The sequence below is a fragment of the Mytilus californianus genome, unplaced genomic scaffold (genome assembly GCF_021869535.1).
Source record: "Mytilus californianus isolate M0D057914Y unplaced genomic scaffold, xbMytCali1.0.p SCAF_7, whole genome shotgun sequence".
Taxonomy (NCBI): Eukaryota; Metazoa; Mollusca; class Bivalvia; order Mytilida; family Mytilidae; genus Mytilus; species Mytilus californianus.
In genome coordinates, this window is record NW_026262723.1 from 108,506,344 (window position 1) to 108,525,106 (window position 18,763).

At 31.9% G+C, this 18,763-nt stretch overlaps 2 protein-coding genes across 3 annotated transcripts in view; one reads left to right on the top strand and one right to left on the bottom strand.

The window, feature by feature from the left end:
- The window catches only part of LOC127708877 (ribosome biogenesis protein BMS1 homolog), a 41,857-nt gene extending 34,364 nt beyond the window's left edge, over positions 1–7,493 (top strand). For both annotated transcript variants that reach the window (XM_052214040.1, XM_052214039.1), the window contains exons 18-25: positions 556–744; positions 1,067–1,247; positions 1,745–1,803; positions 2,928–3,050; positions 4,161–4,308; positions 4,549–4,724; positions 5,394–5,546; positions 6,866–7,493. In XM_052214040.1, coding sequence (XP_052070000.1) covers positions 556–744; positions 1,067–1,247; positions 1,745–1,803; positions 2,928–3,050; positions 4,161–4,308; positions 4,549–4,724; positions 5,394–5,546; positions 6,866–7,081 — 1,245 coding nt within the window. In that variant the 3' untranslated portion in view covers positions 7,082–7,493. The remainder of the gene's footprint in view (positions 1–555; positions 745–1,066; positions 1,248–1,744; positions 1,804–2,927; positions 3,051–4,160; positions 4,309–4,548; positions 4,725–5,393; positions 5,547–6,865) is intronic.
- Positions 7,494–11,515: 4,022 nt separating this feature from the next.
- Positions 11,516–18,718, bottom strand: LOC127708881 (hydroxyacyl-coenzyme A dehydrogenase, mitochondrial-like). The gene is made up of 8 exons (XM_052214045.1): positions 18,546–18,718; positions 16,820–16,948; positions 15,525–15,682; positions 15,016–15,142; positions 14,382–14,471; positions 13,454–13,526; positions 12,740–12,856; positions 11,516–11,881 (listed from the first exon to the last, which is right to left on the bottom strand). The coding sequence occupies exons 1-8, from the start codon at positions 18,660–18,662 to the stop codon at positions 11,757–11,759; spliced, it is 936 nt and encodes a 311-aa protein (XP_052070005.1). The 5' UTR covers positions 18,663–18,718; the 3' UTR covers positions 11,516–11,756.
- Between the last annotated feature and the right edge of the window lie 45 nt (positions 18,719–18,763).

The window sequence follows — 18,763 nt, forward strand, 5'->3', positions numbered from 1 at the left end:
TGGTCAGTAAAGAAGGCGAGACATTTCAGCGTGTGCACTCTTGTTTAGACACTTTATTTATATAATCTATTGAAATATTAATAGAAAACAACCAACCAGCAAATTTAAATGTTAAAGAATGAATAATAAACAGAAACAAATTATAAAATTTTGTGTAATGATGCAGATAAAAGATAAAAATATATGAACAAGATGAAATGAAATCATGTTGACAGATATTTGGTCACAACAAATGGCCTTCTTGTTCGTATATTATAATCTTTTATCAGTATCTTTGTACAAATCTTAAGACTTTTATATATATTAAATAACAATGTTAGTAAAACTCATTTATGACAATATGAGGATAAAGAATATACAGTAAATATAAATGAAACAGTTCCCAAACACACAAAGAAACAAAAATGAACCCAATGGGTGTTTCCATAATTAGAATTATTTCACTGAAAAAATATATTTGATAATTTTTTGGTTATTGATGATAAGAGTATTGGAGTTTGTGGAGAATCCCTTAATTCATTTTTCCTTTACAACATTTGTTTGTTTATATTTTAGTTAAACAGAGCTGAGTTTGAGGCGATGGAGGATGATGTGCGTGTTAACTACGAGGGTTATAGACCAGGAATGTATGTAAGAGTTGAGATAGAGGATGTACCATGTGAATTTGTTACTAATTTTGATGCTACCTATCCTGTTATACTCGGAGGGTTGTCTAACTTGGAGGAAAACGTTGGATTAGTACAGGTTTGTATCATACCAATTTTAATTCAATGTTGGGGAAAATTAACAATTGTCATGGGAGACAATAACTTGTTAAATTAGAACTATTTACATGTCTTTTTCTGTAATTTCTCTGGGTCTGGTGAAAGAAATCATCCCAATGAAAATATTTTGGAATTTAAAAATAATCAACATACTTCCTTACCCATTTAATTTGGTTTCTGCATGACCATTGGAATAAAAAAATAAATTTGATAGAAAACATGTATTAGAATTTTCAATTGAAAGTATTTCTACAATGTAATTCAACTTTCTTGCTTAAACTGTTGTTATCAATTTATTACAGTGTCGCATAAAGAAACACAGATGGCACAAAAGGATATTGAAAACAAAGAATCCATTGATTATCTCCCTTGGGTGGAGAAGATTTCAGACTATGCCAATGTACTCTATACAGGATCACAACATGAGAAACAGATTGTTAAAATATACTCCAGAACATCTCCATTGTAATGCTACTTTCTATGGTGAGTTGTTTCCCCTTGATTGCTCAAACTGGTTTTATAGTATCTATAAATTTAGAACTGCTTTGAGGACTATGAGATTTTCTGATCCTCAAATGAATTTTTTTTTTTAGTGCAGGCTGGTGGGTATAAAATTCATGTTTTGAATTTATGTGAATACAATTTTTGGATTGAGTTTAAACTTTAACACACGGTAAGTGCGATTGGGATCAGGGACAAGAAAACAGTAAAATAAAACTTCTTGAATAGGTTTCCCTTTAGAATTTGCAAAATTCGTACTCCCTGGAAATACAAAACACAATATTCCTTTAAGGGTAGTTCTCTTCTTCATTAGAATTTGCTGTTTAGGACAAAGAACTGCTTATACAATTAATTAATAGTTGCTTAAAATTGAAAATGTTTTCTTTAATATCTAACTTTCAGCTTGATACTTGTTACAGTTCTTTACATTTTCCAGAAATATATGACTCTAATATATTTTCTATTTATTATATCTTTAGGTCCTATAACTCCCCAAAATACAGGATTACTGGCTGTAGAAAGTGTAGCTGAACTAACAGTAAGTATGAAGTTTAGGATTTCCTTATTTTAACTACAGGTTTCTGTTCCTGTTTTTTGCAGATTACCTAATAAGAAATTATAAGTAAATGGGAATTAAAAAAAAAGACATTAAATAATAATGTATTTCCATGTTCAGTGAATTCTAGGTAAAACTTTAATTTTATTGAACATTAGGACTATTTTCCAAGTTTATTTGATGATGATGCCATCATTGATTGGTGTTTACTGGCCAGTGGCAATTATTACATGCATATATGGAAGAGAACATGTGAATGTGTTACAAAATGTACCCTACTTTGTACTAGACCGACATGCTGATCAAGATTTTAAATGTTCCAGTTCAAAAGGTTACAGTCTGCAGAAAGACAAGTCACCCTACCTATACACATTATTCTGTCTCTGAGCCGACTAGTCTTTTGCTCTTTCTCCTAAATGCTGTGTGCTTAGCAGAGAAGCAGCAAATACCAAATTTTAAATCTTTGGGATCACCCAGCCTGGGATTGAACCCATGACCTCCTGCACTTGAGGCGATCAAGGTACCATGAGACTACCGAGGTAGCGAAGTTGATTATGACCACATCTTCATGGTAAACTACCGTAAACCAAAATTTCAACATAATGCATAACAGACAAATGAAGGAACAGACCCCAAAAAACATAGTCCCCTATACTATAGTGGGCAGGGCATTATTATGCATTGAAAAACAAATTTCTTCAACTCTTGAACTATATGTTCTATGTTTTGGGATAACAAACTAACAACAGTGCCAGATGATTATTATCTATGGATTTATTAATGTATTACTAATTATTCATTTTTATTCTTGTGGTACTAAATTTTAAGGATTTTGTGTGTAAAGGTTAACAGTGAGTTCAATTGCTTAACTTATACAAATTTTCTATTTGGTTTGTATGCTAAATTTGTTACAACCAAGATTAAACACATTTTCCCCTTAATCCACAAAAAAATGGTACTAAGAAAATAAATTTATCCACAGTATATGTATTCAAAACATAAGTGATGTAGATTCAGTGGAAACTCTTGTTCTATGTTTTATACAGTTTTACACTATGAAATCAAATACTTCATGTTTACAATATAAAAAGTTTTACTATTTTTAGTCAGGCTTTAGGATAGCAGCTACTGGGGTAGTGTTAGAACTGGACAAGTCAAAACAGATTGTGAAGAAGTTAAAATTGACAGGGACACCAAACAAGATCTATAAGAAGACAGCTTTTATACAGGTTAGTTTAAATAGTTGGGGGACACCAATTAAGATCGAAAAAAGAATGCTTTTATACAGGTGAAAAGTTAATTTGGGCAGGGATGCCAAGCAACATCTGCTTCTATAAATTATTGATTTAAGAATGTTCTGTTCAAAACTTTTTCCTTTCAACAAAAAAACCCACACAAAAGTAACATTTGCTCTGTTGAACAAAAGTAGTGAGAGGTTAAAATCCTGCCATACTTAAAACTGTTTTTTTGGGGGGGGATTGGATACATTTTATTATAATTGATTACATTATTACTATTAATGTGAAATAATAAGATAATTACATAGCAGTGGAAGTAAAAAGTTAACATACTGCTATCTGTATTTTTATGCCCCCGCCATAGCAGAGGGGGCATTAAGTTTTACCCTTGTCTGTCTGTCCCAAAGTTGGTTTCCGTTCTCTAACTTTAGTTTGCCTGAACTAAATGTTATGAAATTTATACACAATGCTTATTATCTTAAAATACAGATCAATTTTGAATTTTGGTGGTGTCACTTTAACCATTCTAGAGTTATGCCCCTTTACAAATGGAAAAATTGCTAAATTTTTCATTTCCGTTCTCTAACTTAAGTTAGCCTCAACCAAATGTTATGAAACTTATACACTATGCTTATTACCACAAAATACAGATCAAGTTTGAATTTTGGTGGTGTCACTTTTACTGTTCTAGAGTTATGCCCTTTTCAAATGGAAAAATTGCTGAATTTTTCGTTTCCGTTCTCTAACTTAAGTTAGCCTCAACCAAATGTTATGAAACTTATACACAATACTTATTACCACAAAACTCAGATCAAGTTCAAATTTGGGTAGTGTCACTTTTACTGTTCTTCAGTTATGTCCCTTTACAACTTTATATGATATGGAAGCGGGGGCATCATCTGTGTCCCATGGACACATTTCCCATTTATTTAGTATATAGGTGAGTTTGGACAGATTGGTTTTACAAAGCAGCTCTATTAAAATATTTTTCCAAAGGCAGATTTCTTGAACTAACATTTGTAATACCAGTAAATATACAAAGCATGTTATGGTGATCAAATTATCTCATGTAGGAATTAACCTATGATGTTTTTATTGTAGGGGATGTTTAACACAGCTTTAGAAGTAACCAAGTTTGAAGGTGCTAAGTTACAATCAGTCAGTGGTATCCGTGGTATGATCAAAAAGGCAGCTAAATCTCCCGAAGGTTCTTTCAGAGCTACATTTGAAGATAAAATACTATTAAGTGGTAGGTATGATGTGAATATTTATATTATAACATATTGAATACAATATATCATTTCTCCAATCAGGATCTGTAACCAATATAGCAAAATAGTAAATCATGGACAATTAAGTATAAGTTGCTATCAGTTTTAGTATAAATATTTATTAAATCCTTGTAATTAGTTAAACAAAGTGCAATACATTAGTATTAAAACGAAATGAAGAATTGAATTTGTTTAAACTAAATATTATATTTTTGCAGATATTATTTTCTTGAGAACCTGGTACCCAGTACAAATTCCAGAGTTTTATAATCCAGTCACATCATTACTGTTACCCAAGTCAGAGAAGATGAAATGGATAGGAATGAAAACAATTGGCCAACTGAGGAGGGAGAAAGGAATGACAGCTCCTTTAAATCCTGATTCTAAATACAAGGTACTGTTTACTTCATATATTAAAAGTGCAACGAATCTTTCATAAACATGGTGTTTCTACTGTTATTAAACTATTCAAAATTTTTCCTGAATTGTAAGCTGTATCCTCTTTGTAGACCAAGTTTTTTTTAAAGTTTTCTGTGAACTATGGGTAGTACATTTAACACAAGTTGTTAGTTTTACTGATGTCTGATAAACTGATGGGACACAGAAAAACTTCAAAGAAAGTATGCACCAAACTGTGATATGATTCAACAAGAAATGGCTTTATTGGGTTTTTTCCTTGCCTCAACAAAGTCATGAAGGCAAGACTTAGGCATGCTGTGTTCCACTGGGTTAATAGTGTTAACAAATGTATAAAGTTTGTGATTAGGTCAGTTTAAAGGGAACCACTAACGTAAAGTCAATGATATTTGGAATGCAGTTGGAGTAGCATTGGAACACCATGGAGATTATTCATGGTCTACTGCCTTGAAACTTTTGCTTAATTTAAATGTTTAAGTTTTTCATCAGGTCAGTTATATATTTGGTGTGTATCAGTATCAGTTCAGTTAATAACCATGATAATTAATTTCGCCCTGTTGTGGTACAGACTTTCTGTTTTAAAAATTAATCATCACCATTACTAATATTGTTTCATTAGTTTATGAACATGAAATTACCTTTACAGCCTGTTGAGAGAAAGATCAGACACATGACACCATTGACCATACCTAAAGAGCTACAGAAAATGTTACCATTCAGGGACACACCCAAAATATTGCAGGAGAAGAAAGATCCTCTGAAGAGAATAGCTGTTATCAGGGAACCACATGAAGCTAAGGTATGGATAACATAAGACAAAATTGTTGCAGTGCCATTGTTTATATTCCAAGTTCAAAATCACACACAGCAGCATAAGTAGGACACCCCTATACAACTTATTCCATGAAAAATAGCCTTTCATGAAAACATATGCTGTAAACATTAATAAGTTCTTGTAAATACACAGTATGCTGTAAACATTACCGGGTAATAAGTTCTTGTAAATACACAGTCTTTTTTTAAATTATAAAGATGTTTTGCTATGTTTCATATAGTGTGCTTTTTGTATCACCTTGACAGAGTCAAAAAGCGAGACATAGGTATGCTGTTTCTGGTGGTGGTGGCGTCAACAATGTATTAGTTTGTGATTAGGTCTATTTATGGTGAACCACAAGTGGTAGGTCAATCATATTTGGTATGCAGTGGTATGAGCATTGGCACATCTCATTTCCATGGAGATCATTTGGCCCTGCCCCCTCAGTCATGGTCTATTGACTTTGAAACTTTTGCTTAGTTTACATGTATTAGTTTGTGATTAGGTCAGTTTATGGGGAACCACTAGTGGAAGGTAAATGATATTTGATATGCAGTTGTATAAGCATTGGCACATCTCAATTCCATGGAGAATATTTGGCCCCGCCCCCTCGGTCATGGTCTATTTACTTTGAAACTTTTGCTTAGTTTACATGTATAAGTTTGTGATTTGATCAGTTTAAGATGAACTGCTAATGTTAAGTCAATGATATTTGGTATGCAAATTTATTGGCATTTGCAAGTATCGTTTCCATGGAGATTATATAGCCCCACCCCCTCATCATGGTTCATTGTCTTTGAAACTTTTACATAGTTTACATGTTAATGTTTGTGTTTAGGTTTGTTTAAATGGAACGACTTAAAATAAGTCAATGGTATTAGGTATGCAGTCGTATTAGCATTGGCACATCTCATTTCCATGGAGATTGTTTAGCCTTGTACCTTCAGTCTCGGTATAGCCACTTTGAATATTTGCATAACTTGCATGTTAAAGTATTGCTATTTTAATTTCAACATTTGCATTATCAAAATTACAAAAAGGCGAGATATATCTCTGTGATAAGTTTATTTATTTGTTAACATAGAAAATGGAGAAAAAAAATACAGACATCATTTAGAAATGAAAAGTGATCCTAAATTCAAAGATAGCTATTACTACCAACAAATTTACAACTGATCTTATGGAGATTTACATAAAAATTCCTTTCACAGTCACTGGCATATTGACAGTACATGCTCTTTAAAGCCTTTACTAATTTTTTTTATTTATTGAAATATATAGAATCTTTTTATACTCTTATACAGGTTGCAAAAGTAATGAAAATGTTAAAGACATTACATGAACATAAGCGTAAGACAGAAAGGTTTAAAATGAGAGACAGAGCAGCAGAACACGAGAAAAAGATGAAGAAGATAGATGTAGGGAGGGAAAAGAAACACAAAGAAACCAAGAAAAATATATACCGTGCACTTGGACAATTAGAAAAGAAAAAACAAAAATTTATTAATACTAAAGATTGAAATGAATATATAGCTGGTCATATTCAAAATAAATACTGCAACATCAACCAATCAAGATAGTTAAGTTTTGTAATTCGAAGATGTGATGCATACTTAGATCTTAAAATATTTGAAGAACTGATGAAAGTGGTAAATGTCATATATGATGTTATACAGTGGTAGAAAAAAAATCAGACATTTGTATGAATAAAAATGTGATTATTTCAATAATATCATACAGTAAGGAATCTGACATTAAGTGTTCTGTCTCAGTTTTTTCTGGGCCAACTTTTCCCCAAAGTTAGGTCCTTTTGTTATCCTCAGTAGGTCCTTTTGTTATCCTCAGTACACACCTCATCACCACAGCTACATACAATGTTATTTGTACATTTAATTGAGGACATTGTTTGATCATAATAATTGTAACAACTTATTTTTTGTAAATTCATGATATTCCTTTTCTTTATAAAATAGGTGGCAAGACTTTTTGAATTCATTTTTGTCTCGCCTTGACGGAGTCAAAAAGTGAGACATAGGTATGCTGTTTCCGGTGTTGGCGACGGCGTCAACGATGTATTAGTTTGTGATTAGGTCTAGTTCATGGTGAACCACTATTGGTAGGTCAATGAAATTTGGTATGCAGTTATATTAGCATTGGCACATCTCATTACCATGGAGATTATTTGGCCCCTCCCCCTCAGTCAAGGTCTATTGACTACGAAACTTTGCTTAGTTTACATGTATTAGTTTGTGATTAGGTCAGTTTATGGGGAACCACTAGTGGTAGGTCAATGATATTTGGTATGCAGTTGTATAAGCATTGGCATATCTCATTTCCATGGAGATTGTTTGGCCCCGCCCCCTCATTCATGGTCTATTGACTTTGAAACTGTTGCTTAGTTTTCATGTATTAGTTTGTGATTAGGTCAGTTTAAGGGGAACCGTTAGTGGTAGGTCAATGATAATTGGTATGCAGTTGTATAAGTATTAGCACATCTCATTTCCATGGAGAATATTTGGTCCTTACCCCTCATCATGGTTCATTGACTTTGAAACTTTTGCCTAGTTTACATGTATTAGTTTGTGATTAGGTCAGTTTAAGATGAACCACTAATGTTAAGTCAATGATATTCGGTATGCATATTTATTGGCATTTGCAAGTTTCATTTCCATGGAGATTATATAACCCCACCCCCTAATTATGGTTCATTGACTTTGAAACTTTTACATAGTTTACAAGTTAATGTTTGTGTTTAGGTTTGTTTACAGGGAATGACTTATGAAAAGTCAATGGTATTTGGTTTGCAGTTGTATCAGCATTGGCACATCTCATTTCCATGGAGATTGTTTAGCCTTGTACCTTCAGTCATGGTTCATTGACTTTGAATATTTGCATAACTTACATGTTAAAGTATTGCTATTTAAATTCAACATTTGCATTATCAAAATAACAAATAGGTTTTATATTTCTGATGGTAGAAGATCTTTGGGCTTCATAACTTGTATACAGATGCCTTATATTACAAAGTTTCCGTCTGTCATATGTCTGTTATCCTTGACCTCATTTTCATGGTTCAGTAATTGCTTGAGAAAAAATAGTTTTTTTGTCATGTAAATTTCTCACGGATTATATGTAAAAGGATAAATATATTTGGTATATGGATTTCTTGCAAGGTATTTATATCCATCAAACAGGGATCACCTGACCTTGACCTCATTTGATGGATCAGTGATCAAGGTTGAAGTTACATGATTAGGTCTGTTTTTAACATACTGTAAGCAGTTGGTCAACTATATTTTGTGTACGAAATGATTGTAAGGTGTACATGTCAGTCTGGCAGGTTTCATCTCATTTTCATTGTTCATTGGTCAATGTTAAATTTCAGTATCAAGGTCCTCTTACAAGATATTATAAGCAATATGTCAACTATGGTGTAGGAAAGATTGTAAGGTGAACATGTCTATCTGGCTAGGTTTATCTGAATATAACCACATTTTTTATGAATCATTGATAATTTTAAGATTATGTGATACTTAAACTGCCTTTTGGTATTATGGCATCAGATAAGAGATTACTTAAAACAAAACTTTCCTAGAATGGTTTTTACTATGACGATACCATAAGTAGATAAGAGGAGGGATTGTATAGGATTGATTTCCAGAAGATTGCTGCTAAAGTTCATATTGGTAAAAAACCAACAATACTAAAACCAATAGAAAAGAAAAGAAAAAGATTTCCAACATTAAACAGAACACTACACAGAAAGCAAAATTGAGAACCGTTATTAAAACAAAGATTATCTAAGGTGCTCCATAAATGTATGCAGAATTTGTAAAATGATAGCTATTGGCTGAACGTCCTTGAGAAATATTTCATGTGCATTCAAGGATGAGAACTAATTTTAATATTATAAATCAAATAGGTTAGTCTTGAAAAGCAGGATACTGCTACTGGGAAAAATAGTTGAATAGGGGTTTTGGGGATGTTGGATTGAAAAATGTTGATCACCTATGATAAAATTCAAACTTAAATACTGTAAAAGCTGGTCAACAGAAACAACACACAATCAACTCTAGATCTGCAAACTTTTAAAAAAAGTCTGGATAAATACAAATTTTCCTAATTTCAGGAAAATTTGTAAAATGTTAGCTGAATAAAGTTCACTAAATCCAAAAAAAATCAGGTAACCAGATTGAAACACCAAATTTTTCTGTAGGTCATCATTAAACAATATCAGAAATCTGCAAGCATAATGAGAAATAAATGGAGGATGTGTCCCCGCTTGCATACAACATTATAAAGGGACATAACTCAAGAACAATAAAAGTGACGCTACCCAAATTTGTACTTGATCTTAGTTTTGTGGTAATAAGTATTGTGTATAGGTTTCATGTTTGGTTGGGGCAAACTTAAGTTACAGAACAGAAACTAAAAATTTTGCAATTTTTTTATTTATAAAGGGGCATAACTCAATAATGGTTAAAGTGACACTACCCAAATTCAACTTGATCTGTGTTTTATCACTGGAAGGCAAAATTAAACATTGCATTGTATAAAGCATTGATTGTAGTTGATTCAACTATAATCATGGACAAAGGAAGATAACTCCAATTTTAAAAATTACTTGAACAATGACATCATTGATATTTTTAGAAAAAAAAATGAAAAATTTAGAAATTTTTCCATTTGTAAATGGGCATAACTCTAGAACAGTAAAAGTGATGCCACCAAAATTCAAACTTGATCTGTGTATTGTGGTAATAAGCATTGTGTATAAGTTTCATAACATTTGGTTGAGGCAAACTTAAGTTAGAGAACAGAAACCAATACAGACAGATGGACAAGGGTAAAACTTAATGCCCCCTCTGCTTCGGCGGGGGAATAAAAATTCTGGACAACTGATTTCAGAATGACAAAAAGAAAGACACAGTATGCCCAGCCTGTAACTTAAATCTAGATGCATTATTATTAATATATATGTTACCATGTTCCTTTACAAAAGACCTGCATAAAAATTATTTTCCAGTCACTTGCCCAATCTGGACACAATTGTTATTGCACCATATAACAATGTTGTCCCGATAAAATGCCATTGCTATTTGATTGATTGTTGGTGTACCCAGAGAACCAGGATCTTCGGCAGTTAAATTGACTATCTTAGTCCGTCAATATTGGAGTTGAACACAATGAGACAAGCCCTTTCCAACTGATTTTTACACTGTTTCTGTAACACCTCTGTTCAGGATAGGGGAGGTTTGAGGCCTTGCGATCATGTTAAACTCTCTGACATTCTGTGCCTGTCCCAAGTTATGAGCCTATAATTCAGTAGTTGTTGTTGGTTTATCAGTCATAATTTTCTTTACATTAATCAGGCTGTTGGTATGCAAACTGATTTGTTTTACATTTTATCATGTCTGAGCCTTTTATGGCTTACCGGGGTACTACCGGTATCCAGTATGACAGTAAATTGTCAAATCAAAAATGTTGTCTAGTGAGGTCAATTATGCAAAAGAACAAGCAATTTCATAAAGTTTGAAAGCTCATGATATATAAGGATTCAAAGCATTGCCATTCACTGGATTAAAAACAATCCTATTAAGCATGAAACCTTTCTTGAAAACAATCTCAGAGGAGCAATGTTTACAAGGTGACATTATGCTACAATAGGATCAAAATGATCAAAATGCCACAACTCCTGAAAATTTTGTAAAGGAAAGAATGGTCTACTACATATGATAAACAATCCTACTAAGTATGAAAGCTTTCCTGCATGCAGTTAACCATATCATTCCATCTCACTAAGAATAAAAGGTTTTGGGCATGGTGTCAGTAGAATAGTGTTACATGTTCTATGTCCTTCTGCCATGGTATGTAGAGTGACAACAAAATGTAAGTATAAATGTAGATTTATATACCTCATCTAAATTGTGGACCATGAAAAGAAAACAACACAATTTTATAGAAAAATAATATCTGTTTAATATAATCAATTGTAGTAATCATAATATGTCAGCTTCAAAGATACTAACGAATTCCTTGTGCTTCTTTGAAAACTACATAATCATTTATCATCAGACTTCATTGTCAATGAACCATAATCAACCGAGACTTTAGGATTCCTTCTATACATTAACAATGAATCAATTATCACAATTATAGGTATTTATTGTTCCCCTATGATGGTACACTTCTGGATCATTTTTTCTTGTAGTTATAGAATCCTTCTCCAGATTTAGCACCAAGTTTACCTTCAGCTACATATTTATCCAATAAGGCACTTGGTTGAAACAAAGGATTGTCTGGATATTTAACCGCCCATCCTGTAAAATAAAACATTTATTAACTTGGTTTTCACTGAATAAATCTGACGATGATGATGTACCATTAGTTTGTGATATTTTTCTTCCATATGTAAATATTTTTTAAGATAGATTAACTTATACCGCCATCTTGGATTGTAAAATATCAGTACACAATCGGTCTAGTTCTTTGCTTAAATCTGCAAATTTTGAGTAAGACTGGCAATCAATGTGTAAGACTGTTTATTTAAATAAAGAAAAATAATGATTTATTGCATTATTTAAAAGACTGTCATAATAAATACCAAATATTTGTTTTTGTTTCAATAAAGCCATATAAGGAGAGATAACTATCATAGTAAAAAAAAATAATTAAAAGGAATGTTAGTGAACTTGTAGCAAAACTAAAAACAATTTCGGTGACACCATTTTTTCTTTTTATTTTCTTAAAGCATATTATAAAACCTATATTTTATATTTTATTTCAAAATTTTATCTCATAGATTTCTTTTTCTTCAGATAAAAGTGTTTTTACATGAATAATCTATGCAAAATTAGGTACATTTGCTGGACTTGTAGCTTGAAAAATAGCATGGTGACCCATACTTTTTATAATATTTAGGAAAAAAGCATGGTGAAATCTACATTTTGGCAAAGTATAAGAAAATGATATCTGATGATTCACCTTAAAACGAAATCTTTTAGTTTTTTATGAAACTGTAAATGAGATGAATATTTGATACATATTTTGATTAAAAAATGGACAAATACGAAACTATTATCATTTTTCTTTATCATTAAATTGCAATGCCTGACAAAATTTATAGGAGAAATAAAAATCATTTTCTTGACAAACCACAAAATATATCCTTAACATACCATCAAGAATAAACTTCATGGTGTCTAGTCCAACATAATCACTAAGTTCAAATGGCCCCATGGGATATCCAGCACCTAGCTTCATAGCTGTGTCCACATCTTTAAAGCTAGCATCACCTAAAACAACAACTCAGATAGATTAATTACCAGCACTGTATCAAAGTTATAGATAATATGAAATGTATAATCAGCACCTCACTTCAAGTATGTGTCTGAGTAAACAAAATCTGATATCTGAAATCTGTTTCAAAGTCAGGATTATATGACAATATAAATGTACAGAAATATAAATATGGATGAAAAATGTTGTAAATATTGTATCATTCCATGTTGTTATACATTTTTATACAATAATACATAAATTTGTTCCTGCTCATTAATTAACTCTTGAATTCCAATGTTTGAGGCAAGTTGATATAACTTTAGGGGAGATAACTTTTAACACAATAATGTAACCCTAAGCATCAGGTTAAAGTCTTGAGTCCAACAAAGCAGAGGTTATCTTTGAACCAAATCAATTTCACTAAATTGTTATCAGTGCGAAAAACACTATAAAACACTCAAACATATTTCTTAAAACTTATCAACTTTACTATCGTCTTTCTACCTTTCCAAATGGTTCTATGTACAGAACTAACAATTTATTAAATATATCTATCTACAATCTGAAATGCCAAAATGCCAAAAAACATGCACAGAATTAACTATACTTACCTCTCTCTACCATTCTCATTGCTTCTATTGTGTAGGGAACTAGAAGTCTGTTTACTATGAAACCAGGTGTATCCTGTAAGGGTATATAATACAAATGTTTTGTTAGAATTGTAAATATTTACTGTTTTACTGAAGAGCAGCCCATCATTACAATGTTCTGATAGTAGAGAGCAGTATTAAGAAAAAGTTTAGGTAAGTGGAATACCATAATATTTGGGGATCTAGTATAATATCAAAGTTAAAAATAGTACAAGCGTGCAAAGGCTGAAAGTCGTACCTGCTTTCATGATCATGATTGAATTAATTTTGAAAGTTTTTAAGATAAAGGTTTTTAATACAAGTATCACATAAACTTAACATTGGCCAATGAACCATAAAAATAAATTCAAGGTCATGAAAACCCTGCAATCATTCAATACCTCAAATATAGTTGACCTTTTGCTTATAGCGTCTTAGAAACAGATCTAACCACAAAAACTAAACAAAGCCCTTGTATCTGATATTTAATGTACTGATACAAAGGCAGACTACTAATTGACAAGATAAATTGATCTTTGTTTGCTTTAAATCCTGTGGAAAGTATTTTATGCATATTAGGACAAAATAACAAAAAAACCATGAGAACAAAATAGGTTTTTTAAAAGTAAATCAACATAAGAAAACAAGAAATTTATACTGCCAAGACCATAAAAAGGTTTGTTGGATAGGGATTGTAATTTTGCCTTGCAAAAAGTACTCATTAAAGAGTTATAACAAAGATTCTTCTTTGCTCAAAGAGCATTGGAGGACACAGACTTAATATCATATTCTGACAATATGTATCTGACATACAGGTAAAGTCTATGTAAGTCCATACTTCTACACCCTAGTCGACCCTTGGGTTTAAACTAATTGTTCCACAGTGGATATCATGTACAAATCAGCTTACCTTACAATCAACTGTTGTTTTCTTCATGGCTTTACCAAAATCTGATAACTTGTTAAATGTTTCATCACTAGTAGCTGGTATCCTAACAACCTGAAATTGAAATAAAAAAGAGGTAAAATAAAATCATGATTCGTTAATTTTGTTTGAAAATTCATTTCTGAAAATACAAATCTAAATATTTTCAAACATTATTTTAAGTATATTCGAAGATCCTTTATGAACTTCTTCATGATTTGGAACTTATTATGTAAAGAAATTCCTTCATGAAATATTCAAAAAAAATAATCATTATAATCAGCAAATGACAACTATTGAAACAAGAGAATATAATTGATTCTGCTTGGTACACACTAAACCTTTAGAAATTTTTATTCTTCTCCAAAAATCCAAAATATTGTCCATGTATATATATTTGTAAGAATGTTTTAGTATCATAACACATTTGATGTAGGATGTTATATCAAAAGCTTACATAAGGTCATAATGTATAGGTCAGGGGAGAGAATAGGCTCCTTGAAACATGCAGTTTACTCATCATTTTTGCAAATGGAAAACTGACGTCAATATGAAAACTAATAAATTGCTGGACTATGAAAAGAGGATCAAGCTGCTCTGTAAGTACTTTCTCACTTACCTCTAATAACTTCATCATAGGAACAGGATTAAAGAAATGTAATCCCCCAAATCTGTCTTGCCTTTGTGTAGATACTGCTATATCACCGATCGGTAATGACGATGTGTTACTGGTGAATATTGTGTGTCTAAAAAATAAATTATAACTTAGCATCAACTGTACATAATCTTTGGTCATTTGCACTCAGCCAATTATTGTCAGATTTTTTTAACACAGACAGGGGCATAAAAACCAATATGACAGACAGCAACAAACGACAACCATTGAATTACAGGCTTCTGACTTGGGACAATATGAGACTACTACTGGCAAGTACTGGCTGAATTTAAAAAAAAATATATACAAGAATTTTTGAGAACCTTTATAAAACTACCTGCAGTAGTGTATTGTTAGAAGATCATTAAACCCTTTAACTGCCATTCAGGCTATCATAATAATATAATGACTTTAATGAATCTAATATTCAATTAGCAGGTGAATCAAGCATGTAATAAGTTTATCTTACTTACTGTGGTGCTGCCTTGTCTAGACTAGAAAACAACTTTTTTTTTATATCAATATTTTCTACAATGGCTTCTATAACTAAGTCAGTATTGGCCACAGCTGCATTAGAATCTGTTTGTGTTGTAATTCTTCCTAATATATCTGATACAAACTGTTCACCACCCTAAATTCAACAATCAATAACGATTTAAATTAACCATCTATGAATCAACACTAGCTTTTACTGTACATCCTTCATTAAGCCCTTGTTTGGTATGTTTCTAGAATTAACATTTTTAAATGAATATATGATAAAGGTAAAGTGAAATATACATGGTAAATTGTATATGGCATAGCATACCATCCCAACAACCTAAGTCCTTTTGGCAGATATTGATTTCTCTGGCTGAGAGAGCATGTGATATAAATTTTTCCATGTATTATTCTCTTAGCATATCTCTGGTGGATGGTTGTCTCATATATTAAGATCATGAGATGTGTAAAAATCACCTTGTTTTTATATGATTAAATTCCCATAACTCTGAAATCGTTCAAATCAAATGTAAGCTTAATTTTATTAGTTGTGTCACGGTCCTAAAAAAAACATATGATTCTGTGAAAAACAAACATGATGTATGAAAAGATGGCTACATTTTGACAACAAAAGTATAACCTTAGAATGGCTGATCTGATCATCATAAACAGGTAGCTAACTTTTTTAAGAAAATTTCAAATTATGTAAGATTGATGATAAGTAAGATGGAATATAAAAATAAATGCAAATAAAACAGAGATATTAAAACATTAAAAGATGAGAATAGAAAATATAACATTTAATATACAGTCATTTATTTTTTAAACTAACTGTACATTTGTTTCTTTGTCTTCATTTCATAAAATGATGTACATGTAGATTCTATTTAACAGACTTGCAGCCGATCATGTGTAAAAATCGGTGTCGAGATGAGGCATGGAATTTATAAAATTGTAAAGCACACACAGGGATACGGATACAATTCCTGGAAACGTTCTATGTTAGACTTGACTAGCCTGAAGTATTGGATTTCAAAAGACTTGAAAGACTTCATCCACCAAAACTGAGGTGTGAGATTTCTTCTTTCCTCATGTTCATTCACTTTAATCAGTGTTCAGAGTCTTCATATGTGAGGAAAAAATTATAGTTTCCATGCATTTTATTTCATAGGAGGCATTTTCCATGCATTTTATTTTGAAAGAAGGAATTATTGCAAAATAAAGAATCATGTTTTTTTTTTTTTTTGTTCAATAGGTTACAATTGCAATCTTTACTATCCGTCATCACCTTTGGATCCTCAGCAAACTTTTTCTTTACCACCCTCTGTAGACTTTTCTGTATTGATGCCTTAGATTTACCCAGAATATCATCTGTCTGATCAACCATAACAACCTGGTGCCCTGTTGTAGCTGCTACCTAGAAATACAATATCTGTAGTTCATTGTTTTTCTCACAAGGCACTAAAAAAGTTTCAAATAACTTTCTTTTGCAGGAAATGAATGAAAAGAATTACATACTCAATGTCAGCTGGAGAACAATTTTATTTAGCTAACTGAAAATTGCTTGTGAGGTTTGCAAGGAATATATACATGTATATCCAGTTATCAAGTTAATAAAATAATCTGGGAGAAAAAAATACTGCTGCTCTCCCCCCGATAATCCTAGCTAGTGACGAGACAACTCGGACCGTCTACAAAAAAGCCAATTTGGACCGTCTATAAAGTCAATTTGGACCGTCTATAAAGTCAACATGGACCATCTATAATGCCAACTCAGACTAAGTATAAAAGGAGACTTTTGACTATATAAATGATTAAATGAGTGTCTTCGATGAAAAAAATGTGTCTGAAAAGCATAAAGGGAGAGCTTTGACACCCATTTTGAGTATAAATGACGAAAAAGACAACTTGGACCGTCTATATAGAAAATTCAATATCACAACTTTTGGACTCTGGACAATTTCTATTGACATGCATCTATATCTATATTGTTAAAGATTGAATAACACTTCATAGATTTATTTTTATTTCTATTGTTTGATAGCTATATAAGCATGATATGTAAATAACATTTGTAATGTTTTGGTAGATTCTGTTTTACATGTTCTGTGATGTAGTCTAGATCTGTTGCATTGGTTACAGCATACAACCTCTTGGCAAGGTCTAACTGGTCGAGAACACTTTAAGCAGGACTCTATTCTGAAGTATGACAAAGCCATAAACAAATTATCTGTATGTAGGTAAAATGAAATGAGATTTTAAGAAACAAATATAATAAATAAAGAATTCAATTAACACTGATAAGTTAAGATTGTTTAATGAATTAAGATATTATTCAAAATATAGAATCACCATGATGAAGTAGAAATTAGAATTTACAATCAAAAAATTATTGCACGACACCTCATTTGCAAATGCAGCAAGGTATACACGATAATTTTAAGTGAGATATAACATTTTATCATATAAATAGCCCATTTGAACTCAATGTTTATACATTGTACTGTGTTAGAATTGGCATTATAGACAGTCTTGAGATGACTTTAAAAAAGACCGTCTGAGTTGACTTATTGACAGACTGCACGTACTTTAGGTTAAAAAAATAATAAAGAATTCAGCAAATAAATAAAACAAATTCAACATAGACTTCTTTAGCCTTAAATTAAGATTATAATAAATTGATTAAGTTAGGTAGTTCAAATCCTCTTTTAACACTTTGTCTGAGCTGTCATTGTAAACCGTCTGAGTTGACTTTTTAGCTAGACTTATTAGTTGGTACAAGTTGACTGGGTCTGAGTTGTCTCCGGGCCGAGTTGTCCCGCATTCCTAGTATACAAATATTGTGGTGGCCAAGTTCAATTGATACCTATATCATTTTGAGATTTTGTTATTTTGGGAGGCATGCTCAGGTCCAGTAAAACTTTCAGATGAACCTACTGAAATTCAGTAAGGTCCAAAGGTCGTTGTAATATATATAACCTAATGTTCCTGGTTTTAACAAATAATTATTATACTTGGGCTATTCCTGATCCCATCAATCCTCCACCAATAACTGTAACAGTTTTTATGGCATTTTGCCTGCTCGAAGAGGTTGCAAAAGACCTCACAGCTGTGCGAAATACTTGAGCCATTTCGACGGGACTAGGTCAGATTGCCGGTCCAGGATTATCGGTCTTGATTTTTGTTGGGAGCCTGGTTCCTGGTTCGTAACGATTTGAGGATACAGTCTAAT